Source organism: Pundamilia nyererei, unplaced genomic scaffold (genome assembly GCF_000239375.1).
Source record: "Pundamilia nyererei isolate P.nyererei 1_Seehausen unplaced genomic scaffold, PunNye1.0 scaffold00002, whole genome shotgun sequence".
In the NCBI taxonomy this organism is placed as follows: domain Eukaryota; kingdom Metazoa; phylum Chordata; class Actinopteri; order Cichliformes; family Cichlidae; genus Pundamilia; species Pundamilia nyererei.
The window spans coordinates 1,755,533-1,767,720 of record NW_005187403.1 but is presented as its reverse complement, the minus strand read 5'-3'; the positions used below and the strand labels follow the sequence as shown (position 1 = coordinate 1,767,720).

At 36.7% G+C, this 12,188-nt stretch overlaps 1 protein-coding gene across 1 annotated transcript; it reads right to left on the bottom strand.

Moving 5' to 3' along the window:
• Positions 1 to 5,662: 5,662 nt before the first annotated feature.
• On the bottom strand, positions 5,663 to 7,448 carry s100z (S100 calcium binding protein Z). The gene is made up of 2 exons (XM_005720513.1): positions 7,308 to 7,448; positions 5,663 to 5,818 (listed from the first exon to the last, which is right to left on the bottom strand). Exons 1-2 carry the CDS (start codon positions 7,446 to 7,448, stop codon positions 5,663 to 5,665), a joined length of 297 nt encoding a protein of 98 aa, XP_005720570.1.
• Between the last annotated feature and the right edge of the window lie 4,740 nt (positions 7,449 to 12,188).

Below are 12,188 nucleotides of genomic sequence, written 5' to 3'. Positions count from 1 at the left end.
TTGTCACTACAGAGAAAACAGCAGGCGGTATCTCTAAAATATTAATGCCTGAATCACACAAACCAATGGGGCGACCTGTGATTAAAGGCCTGAAGGTGTATTATCATTGAGAGACATGTGCAGGCACAAGCTGGTGATGAACGACTGCCCAAGACTTTATAGCCAACAACTGTAGGTCTGTATGCGTGACAGCGTACTGAAGCCACACTGGTGGTCTTTATCTTTTTTGAATAGTGTGGACAAAGCTGGATACAAAACATATGTGCCGCTGCTGCTATTGACACTAAATAATAACCTTGTATTTATATTTTGTGAATATCAATGAAGAAAACTGTCACCTGTGCAACAGTGTGCTTCACAAAGGTGTTGTTCTTAATAGTTTGTGGATACAAAAGCAATGAGTGGCAAGACCATTAGGATCTCAGATGCTTTACAGCAGAAAATCCTTTTTGTTAAAGCCTATGTGTTACATGTTTTTCTAATTGCACGAGTGTACATTACACCGACTGTACCATCATTCTCGATTATGTTTATGTGTTTGAAAATGTGTTCTGTTGCACTGTGTTACTAAATCAAGCAGCTTCCTATGTATTCTCTCTGTGCTCAGTGATGTAGTTAATGAACAAGCCAGATGACGCATTTACTCCATGACACAAAGAATCTAAGACATTATTGGCTTTTTCCTGTCCTGTGCGTACAGTATGATAGACGTTGAATCGTCAACCAAAGCTTTGCAGCAGCCACATCACATTCTTTGTATAAAGCCGTAGTTTAGTTCAAATGTTCCTCACGTGTGTGTTTTGGACTCACAGCTTGCTTTTGATGCTGTCAGTTATACCGAACTACTCTGTTATTCTACAGAAAATTATGTTTGACATTTGAATCTGGCCTTTCTCAGCGAAGATGATTAATTATTTGTCGATCACTCAACAGGAGATTAGAGCAGATACAGGCACTCAATATTTTGAGTGCAGTGCATCTCAAAATATCACAGTTGCATAATCACGATGCCACTTTTCAGCAATATTTTTTGCTTTTATAATATCCTGTATTGCATTAAATCTTTACAAGAAATTCAAGACTTTTGTACCCTATACATACACACATTTAGGTTACACACATTGTGGATCTTGAACCACAATGTCGCATGATGAGGTACTAAAAGTGTTTCTTACATTTCCATACAGGTTTGAAATTGAACATTATACATTTAACAGACCCACAATTCCTCAGCATCTGTTATAGATGAACAATTTATGGAAACATGAGCACTGTCTTGAAGTCCAGAGTACTTCTCCTGGTCGTGTAGTTTCTTTAAACCACAGTAATATTGGAGTTCAGGAAGTGTCCTCTTATTTAACAAATGACCCCAAATACATTGTAGCTCAGTGACACAGAACATGCTCAGTTTCTTGCCAAAGGTCACTACTTACTGAAAGCCGTAAAGTAATAAGACAGGCGCCAGCAGTCGTCTTTGGTCACATATCAAATCCTATTTAAAAATGATCTTTGATATTAAATATCCTTTATACTGAAAATCATACTTGCTGATCTTCACTGACAAAACTCCAAAGAGTCCATATGTCTGTTTTGACAAATAACATTAATGATTAATTGATGTCCTTAATTAATCATTAATGACCTTACTGTAATTAGAAAGGCCTCCTGGGAAGTTTAGCTCAAACCCAGATTTCATCTTGAAGCAGCTTCAGTTTAAAATCTCGGCATCAGTTTAGTAAATTTTTGAGTAGAACAATTTTCAGTGAAGAACTGCACCAGTAAGTGATACAAAGGCTGGACTATCAATGAGAGACAGATCAGGCCATACATGTTCCAGCAGGGGCAGCAGGGGCAGTGTTTTTTCTCTTGTCCTCTTGTCATCCTCTGATGAGCACACCACTTTCCCAGATAAGGCAATCTGTTGTAGAAAGTCTGCCCCCCTTATTTGTTACTAAGCAACACCAATATGTGTTTAAAATAAATATTAATTTGTTCTTTACAAAAACAAAAAAACCCCAAAAAAACCCTGTCATTTTCATTTTCTGGCTGAGTCACAGGGGAGGCTGACCAAGCAAACATGACCAGACTTCATAAATGAAGCTAACTATACCATTTTAATCAAAATACATTATCATCATACATTAAGTACAAGGTTAGTACACAAAGACAACATGCTTTATTCCCCTAAATACAATCTAATAATCTGTTAGGCTGCTTACCCCTCATGTGTGGTGTCGTTTCCACAACTGAGTTCTCATTTTCTTGATTCACCTAGTTATATGAGAACCAAAAAACCAAATACAAAAACAAGCATCTAGTCCTTTTTATAAATCGGTGGTAGTGGGAAATAAAACTTCATGAATTTTTAACAGAAAACAACTTGGACCTTCTTTATATTTGCAAAAAAAGAAAAGAAAAGAAAAGAGCCACAGTTTGCAGGTGGGTCAGAAGTGGATGGGAATACACCCACTGATATTCCCAAGCCCTAACCCTAACCCAGACAGTGTCTGATGTAATACCCTGTGCCAAACCACATATTTTATTGTTAACCTCAAAGAAAATCTATTAAATAATGTTGCCTTGACATTTTCTTAGACTTTGAATTTAGTTTGTGTGATATATAAATAAAACGTTGCTACTAATAGCACACAGTCAGTCTTGGAAAATAAAAAGAAATCTCTAAAAGGGGATTTTATATTATATTTAAATTATCTTCTCTTATTAGTTTATGTCTTATTATTACAATATTTCTTTACAGATGTAAACAACAAATGATTTCAAATTTAAATGCTCTCTTCACAAAGTTTTAAATGCTTATGAGAAAATTAAGAAACCAAAAGCATTACACACACACTCACAAACACAGCTCACTCCTAATTAGGAGTTCTGACACGAATGGTGACGCACAGAGTGACGAAAAGGGGGAGCGGACAGCATGTGGGAGATAAGGGCTCGAGGCATATTTTAAAGACGTCACAGGTAGCAGCTACATTTGGATGGCTGACACTTGGAGTGAGGAGAAACTGTCCCAAAAAGCTACAACTGTGCTCAACTCAGTCAATTGAAATCACAATTTTTGTGCCATATTTGGTAAAACTGAAAATACTAATCTGAGGCACATTTCCTGGATTGATTTCCTGATGCAGTTTTATCTAGAGTTTTATAAACAACAACAAAATGTGTTCAGGGAATGAGTCTTGTACTTTGCCAAGTGCTAGAGATCAATAATACTAATAATATTTCATCAGTTGTCTCTTATGTCCTCTTTAATATCCCGTTATCTCTCTTTGAAGTGTCAAAAACACTCTTGTTTTTTATTGTTACATCTTTCTTTTTAACAATTGTTTAATATTTAGTATTATTTGTTTTCTCCATCCTCTTACATTATATTAGGTATAGATTAAATTATGCTTTTTGGAATTATAGTTTTTTTTTTAACAAATAAGAAAATTACTACATTATATAAAATTTCTGCTTTAAAAATCTCTCTCTAGTAATGTCTTTGTGCTAGAAAGATGCAATTGTGCTTTAGGTGCAACCACTTTTATGTTAACAATTTCTTAGCTGCCCCATATAATTCGGATGCATTTCCCCCCACAATAACTGAATGAATACACTGACACAGGACATGAAGATCTGATCACGGCTGATGACTCAAACTTTGTGTGATGGGTATAGGGTTTTTTTTGTTTTTTTTTTTGCTCTGCTAGAAGCCAGTTCCTGAACATGACGCTCACAGGAAATAAAGAGACAATCACATGAACATTCGGAAGAGGTTTGTGAAAGTGGAGGGCAATCACACGAGTGAGAATATAAATATCCACATTTCAAAATTATCAAATGACACTTAGAATTGATTGCAACCTTTTAAAAATTGAACAAAATGTATAATTATGGCATGGCATCTTCCCATGGGGTGATTATCCTGCTCGATTACAGCCAATCACAGACAAATTGCATTGTCGTGGTGAGGGTTTGTGCAAGCACCATCTGCTCACATAAAAGCATCAGACTTGCCTCTGGATTTTGTTTCAGTAATTTTGTCCACGTCACAGCTGAGAATATCACTGCAAATGAACTGTCTAGTTTGGTATTTTGGGAAATGGGCTGAGAGCAAGAGAAAAAGAGAGAGAGAAAGGGAGGAAAACCCTTAGAAAATACAGCTTCAGTGTACACTTTTGTCCTTCCCAAGGTGAGAAAAATCTGCATTTCTGCTTGAGGGGATGTTGTATCTGTGTGTTTGGCTGATCCAGCTGGACCCAACTTGGGATCACCATGCGTCATAAAGACATAGTACACAGTCATTTCCCAAAAGGGAAACTCAGGTAGAAACTTGTGCTGAGTATTTCAGTTTTATGCTCATTTAAACTCATTTGCTGGACCTGATTCAGTTTGTAAGAGAGATAAGATGAGATAAGATAAAATTATATTATAGACAACTGCACTGCAATAAACTGCACTCCATCTGTGTAGTCTTCCTATATGTCCTTAAAGGGCCTGAACAGCTCTTTCAATTCAAAATTGGATAGAAATCGAAACAAATTAATCCAGTTGTGCCACAATAAAGAGCTAATAACCCCACAGCTGTGTATTGTGAGCCTTTGGAGAGGTGTGGGTTCCTTGCAACTTTTAAAATTGTATATTAAGTATTTAACTTGAACAGCTACCATTAAATGCCTGATGCTTTTCACATATTTTAATTAAATCAATTACCTGTTTTCTTATGATACAGTTTTTGGTACAATGTTGCATTTACTATAATAGTAATTTTATACTGTAACAATTTACTGTTTTACTGGAGTTTGAATGCACTGTAAACTTTACAGGATAATACAGTCGTGCAAGACAGTGGATCAGCATAAAATAAGTCACACAGGATAGATTTACATTTATTAAGTACATTTACTTTTAACATGATGTCTTCAAGAATCTTTAGTAGGTTTCATTTGTGGCCATATAAGAAATTATTGAAAGACAACGCTGAAGTCAAATCTTGTTCAAAAGTGCACAAAATACCACACATGACATATAGCAGTGAGACATTTATTCCTTTTACAGGGGAACGCTTGGCTAAATCACTATGGGCCTGCGTATTTTTCCACGACTCTAATTTTGTGCCAGGAAAAGGTAATTCCCCTTAGGGAACGGAGGCTAAGAGTAAATGCGAAACTGTTCATTGCATCCTTAACATATTAAATAAACATATGACCTTTGAAACTTCCAGACATCTGTTGGAACAAAATCTTGTAAGGATTTAGGAAAGGTTTTTAGATGACCACATTATCATTTTTAAGGAAAATACCTCTGAATTAATCAACAGTAAGTTATTCTATTCTTTCTTTTGCAGACTAAACTAAAAGAAAACCAATTACACATTTATGCACAAAGGTTTGGATGAAACACTTCCATACACAAAAAAATCAACAATAACAACACCATGGAGGGCTTAAGGAAAGGGCTTTTCTAGTTATATTTATAACAAAAATAATAAAATAATTTGTAAAAGACAAGGTTGACGTGAGATCAAGTGATTGTTTAACAGCTCCAGTCTGTACATTATTACGTTTACATCCACAAATGACAATCCTATGCTCTGGGAAAACTACGACACAATTCAGCTACAGCTTAAAATGTGGATGGACATTGGGTTTTTTTGGGACACCTATTTCTTTTTCTTCTGTTGCTCTTGGAAGAAGTCGTTGCAGGCAACAGTCAGAGCTGCCACCAACACAACAAACTCATTGAAATCCACCTCGTTGTCCTTGTTAGAGTCCAGGTCATTCATGATTTTCTCCACCAGCATGGGATCTTTCTGAGACTGAAAACAAAACACAAACAGATAGTGATTCAACAAATATGCAACTGGACTGATTATGTCTTTGTGGCTCTTGTAATGCCTTGTAATGATTTTTCCATAAAACAAACTTGTTACCAATATTATCAACTTCTTAGCCAAATACCTTCAACGCTTCTAAGCTTCCGGTAATAATGCATAAAATGTGACTGTTACTGGTGGTTGATATTGACTCAAGGCAAAGCCCCATGTCCGGTGGTGAGCAGAGTGATGCTGCCACCAAATGACCCGTGAGCCTCAGCTAATCAAATGCGACATTTATTACTTTGCTCATTTCCTCCATGACTGGGAAACAAGACGTTTTTTTATTCGTCCTCTAACCTCCAAGGCACCAGTGATCTTTCTGTTGTGGCACTAAAGTCAGCATTTCTCAGAAGGTTAAAATTAAAATCCACACTGGGGGTTAATTTAAATTAGAAAAAATATCACCACAGCAGTTTTGCATTTTCTAATGTAGTTTCAATTTAAATTTGGTCTGAAAAGCTCAAAGCTACGTTAAAATACAGGGTCACCTTGAGTGAGTCGACAGTAGACATAAAGATGAAAAATGCAAGACTACCAGCGGCATGTTTTATCAGTGAATAAATCTAACAATCCTAATCAAGAGCACACTTAATTTGAATTTTGCATTACTTTTTTAAAAATTCTATCAATTCTATCAAGACGGAACATGTAGTAGTAAGTACTGTATCACGCTTTGGTTGTCAAGTGTCAAAGTTTCCTGTTGGCAGAAACTCAGGGTGAACGCCACTGTGTCTATTCTCAGAGGTGACTACAGCCCACAGGGATGTGATGACATCACGAGGGTGTCTATATTTGGAGGTGATATGGGTCACTGATGATGATGATGATGATGATGTGTGAGCACCTGAGGCCTCCCACCCACATGAAGGGGGACGGACAGTAACAAGAAAGATATCTGAAGGCATCAGGTTTTAGACCTTGGCTGTTTTGTTGATGCTGTGGTCTCAATCATTTGAAATTGCAGGCTTGTACGCGCTGCTATCACACAGACTCAGGGGCAGGGATTTATCTCAAATGACCTTATCTATCTCTCTCCCCGCATCATTTATTTGCCATGGTGGTCATGCGAGAGCCACAAGCAGTTACACTTTGACAGCAAGAAAGCAATCAATGAAAAAACAATTTCCTCCAACAAGGTCAGGATGTTACATCATTTGAACACATCACTCTTAAGACTGACTTTTAAGTGAATAAGACTTCAGAGTGTTCAAGATCCATAAGCAAATTAATGCCATTACTATTGGTCATTATGGTTCAGTTAATAAATGCACAGTCATACTTCAGTACACCAGCATGTTCCCATTAATTTAAATCCATATAGGGATTGTGCTTCCTCTTGAAAATTCTGCATGACATCAAATCTTTGTCTAAATGCCGAACAGATAAAACAAACAACAAAATAATCATTGCATTTAAACATCAGCCTTACCGTGAGGAAGTCAGTGAGCTCACTGTTCAAGAGTTCCTTCAGCTCGCCCTTGTTGAGCTTGTATTTATCTCCATCATGTCCCGAGTAATTGTAGAAAACTGTCATCAGTGCATCCATTGCACTCTCAAGCTGGCTTGGCATTTTGCTGGAGAGATTAAAGGTGCGCTTGCAGTTTCCTGAAAAATAATGTAAAACAAATAATACAAAAGTACACATGCACACACACACATATGAAAAAGCATTACAACAACTATTAGCTCATAACAGTGGTGTTCCTACCTGGTTAGAGTCCTGCAAAAATGAGATCACAGACTCTTCTGAATGGCTTGTTTATCAGGAAGTCAGAGGATGCAACGTGGGATAATTAATTCCACAGGTGAGACCCCCATGGCAACAATTCTTTCCAGGTTTTAATCAGTGTAGCTAAGTGAAAAACAAACCATGTATCATGGGTATTCATCAAATCCTGAGCCAGACGTGAGCCTTGACGCATGTGTAACTTAATATATCCCTGAAGTGAGTTCAGTACTGTGCAATATACTTCATTAGAGATAGAATAGGTTAAAACTTGCCTACCTGCTCTGATGTGTTACTCATAAAAGGGCAGCATGGAGATACTACTTAGAGCAGGTGCTTTCTGATCATAACAATGACAAATGAACACGAAGCATCTCATGGCTTTTATGCCTATCCTTTAAATATTCATTCATTCCTTTTATTTATGCATTTGCATTTTCTAAGGCATTAGGCATGGGTCTTTCAGCTGGATTAGCTATGAATGTTTACGCAATGAAAGATACAACTTCTGCCCAGTTGCAACTAGACACACTTTGTTGTAAAATTTGCTAAAGTTTCTCAGCCTTTCTGGACATTGGTGTTTTTTTCATTCACTTTTAGTCTAGTCCTTGTGCTGACTGTCAGGACTAACCAAAAAACCCAGCTCAAGAGCAGAGACCAAGACAGGATTATAGCCGTAATAAATACTTTTATTGGCTAGAATGGTTTGAGGCTCCATTTCAGTCAGTGGTGTTTGAGATTTTGTCAAAATTGATAGAATTCTGAAGACATAAAAATAATCTCAGATTGTGTTCTACCATGCAATACCATCTGAAAAAATTCAGAAGCAAGAGCTTAATTTTGCAGCATATCAGTCATACCAAATACACTGCCAATGCAGTAAAAGCATACCTGGATAGAAAAACACAAACTGGAAAACTATCCGTTATGGACTGATAGCAGTGTGGGAACATCTTGAAACCAAATGCATATTGATGTGGTTTGAGTGTCCTTCAAGAAGGCTATTCCTGAAGACTGCTTAAAGAAGAGTGTTAAAGAATAAAGTTGGCTATACCAGATATTGACTTCCAAGCTTTCAAGAACTGCAGAAATTTCTTTTTTTGCCTTATATACTGAATTTCCATGTGTGGAGAAGTTTATAAAATGAAAGTTGCATTGAGTGACTTTGCTGCTTTTCTTCTTGTTCTCTCAGGCTGACCTTGCGATTCAAATGTTTTGATGTTCTCGTTCTTGGGTTTATTTTTAGTAACTGCAGCTTTCATCCTTTGTCATTCTGTGTCCCTCTCATACACAGTCGCCCCTCCTTTGTCACCGTGTCATAACTGAGAGAGGAGAATAACACTCTATTCAGCTCCGAGCCCTCGTGACAACACCTGAGAGATGTTCGTTGTCAGGTGTCCCTGCAACTTCTCTCCCACTTGCAGCCACTGTCACAAAGAAAATGACTTTCCATTTGTTAAGGTGATGAAATTGTTTCCTTCACAGCTGCTGTTAGTAATGATTGTGCAGAAGGTGCCCTGTAAAACCATAAACTGGCATTACATCAAACACTGCAATGTGTCTCATTACACAATTATCTTTCAATAAATACAAAATTCTTGTATTTTCCGCAAGATGATCCATGTCTATCATGTACAACTTAACAGATGTAGAGTGAAATTCTAAGCAACAGGCACTTTGATGAAATGATGCACATGATCACAATACTCATCACTATAGGCCATTAAATGATCGTTTTTTTTACCCTATGATAAACCAGGAATCTTGTTGCTATTTGAAAATGAATTTAAAGACACGCTTGTCTCCTGCTCACTTGGCAGATGCTCTTCCACTTTAGATCCCCTCATGTTCTCTCTCGTCATTTGCAGCAGCTTTAAGATCACTACAAAGAGAAAAGATGATGTGTCCATTTTGTTTACAGGTAAAATTTGACCTTTTTCATTGCAATAAAGAAAACATGGCTTCAATATAATAACTGTTTTCAACACTAATAATGTCCGAAATTATGCATTTAAATAAAAGGCTATCATTAACATTCCCATTGAAGGGCGCCTAATATCTTTAATTGAGGAGATAGGAATTGAACTATGAATAGCTAAGATAAGAAGAAAGTGTGTTCAGCATGTTGTGGATCAATTCAGAATACATAAATTCGTTTAAATATGTTATTAAATATTACTATATGCATTTTTTGTTTTTGCACTGTATTTGTATTTGCATTTCAGCCAAAGCTATCACCCCCAAGTAACCATCAAAAATAATGTAGGTTTAAGATACAAAGTACTTACTGTAATTGCAGACATGCCAGTGGAGTTATTCTGTTTTATTGTCAGAAAGTATGTGTAGTGTTATGTACTGTCAGTGTACCTGGGTCATTGACCCAGTGTGTTCAGTTTGGACTTTTGTCAGTTTAGTTCTATTTCCTGTGTCAGTGGTGTTCTCACCTGTTTCCAGTCATTATCATTATCCAGTCTATTTAAAGACTGGAAGAAAAAATATGTGGAAAAAGAAAAAAAAGAAAAAATATGTGGACTATGTACAAAAGTTAGAAAAAAAATAAAACAGAAGGAAAGGCCCATCATCACTGACTAACATGTATGGAATTATAACTCCATGACTCCATAACTGTGAATTGAGGTTGCGTTTAGAAGTTCGATTAAAAAAAAAAAAAAAGGAATGAAGCAGAAATGCAGAAGAAAAATTGTTTAATTCTTGAAAAGCAGATAAAAAGTAGGAAGAGCTGAAGCAAAGTATGGCATGGCTGGTGTCTCCAGAGAGATTAAAAGAGATCTCAAAATGCTAGTGGAAAAAAATATTGTTGATCATTTTGAGAATAAAGTTGTAATTTTGAGATGAAAGTCGAAACAGTATTTTGGGAAAGAAGCTGAATTATGGTTTTGAGAAATTGTTTTTTTAGAATTTTTGAGATCACCATTGTTTCAAGAAACACTGCCATGTTTGCAATATCCTCTACAAAATGCCCTGTTTAGATGAGTGGCTGCATTGTAATCAGTTGTTGGGAAAATGACATCATGATTTTACTGTATACTTACAGAACTTTAAATATGTTAAATTCCTTTAAGCATCAAAGCAATCTGGGAACTTTCAGTAGTTTAAAAAAAAAAAAACTTTGGAAGAATTTCCGAAAGCTTGAAGTTCAACAAGAATTTGTTCAAGATCATCCGTCCATGCATTTTCATCAGCTTATTCAATTCGGCATCACAGGGGTGAAGGATCTGTGCCAGCTATCACAGGGTGGGAGAACAGGCCGCCTATCTGTCACAGGAGCAGATTACTTTAGACCACTCAGCAGAAAGACGTAAACTCAAAAACACAGCTTTAATAGCTGTGATTGAATTTGAAGTATACAAAACAATAAAAATACAAGACAGAAAGAAACTAATTGGTAAATGGAGATTCCTTAAGCTGGAAGCAGATTCCAGCTCACCCCTCCTGTGGAGCATCTGTAGTGCCTCCTGCACAAACTGATTCATCCTAGTTCTGGATCCTAAGTCCATTATCTTCACATCACAACCTGCCTGCCACGCTCCAGCATTGCCACTAACCTGTTCCCTGGAAAGGAAATATTGCACCCTTCTCGGAAGCCCTCATGGAAAAAGTAAGACTGTCATCCAATATAAATTCTGTTAATCAACGGCCTGGAACCAATTAACCTTCTCTCCTTCGCTTTAAGATCAGCCCTTGAATTGCCTTGTTTTTCTCCCCTCACTGTCACTTTCTTAAAGGTGATGACAGCACGGGAGCCCTTACTGAATGAAGCTGTGTCAGACTGGGAATAGGACCTTGCGTTGCTTCAGGATCTTTTTTGGGAACCTGGTCATTTACACTAGTCTGTTTCTTTCAGCTCCGTGCCACAATTCTTCACCCGCTCTGTCTTCTTGAAATGGCTGAAGACTGTCTTCCATCATAAATTCTATTAATTTATGGCCTGGAAACCTGATTAACCCCCACTGTCAATTTATTAAATAAAATTTCTGTCAACCACTCATTGGTTGACAGAAATTTTCATCTTTTGAATTTTGGGTCCTGACTTCCTAAAATTATAACAGCATCCTACTGCAAGTATTTCCTCTGCATTCCCATTAGAAATTGGTTCTCAATTAAAATAATTAGCTGTAATGTACAAATTATTGTAATAATTTGTTGTGTGAAGAAAGAATGACAAGCAACAGAAAAATTGAAATTAAACAACAAAAACGCTGTTTACGTGCTATTAAAGATTCACTCCCACTAATTGTTGCATTTTGGCAAACATTTCAATGTTGTTTAGTACAGATATGTTGGAAGAGAAGAAAATACAAATTATATGAAAGTGATCCGTGGTGTTTTGTGCAAAGCTGGAAGACTTCACTTGTTCTTTACTGACTGATTTCTGACCAAAAATCTATCAGCTCACCATAAAATGCATGTTGAAATATGATGTTTGTAGGAAACTCCTACAAATACTTATGAATTGCAACAATAACATCTAGGGTCTAAATTTAGATACTAGTGTAAAACAATTCTTTAAAGTTGTAAAAGTTCAAATACATCACGTTCTTTACTCAATGAAAGAACCTAATT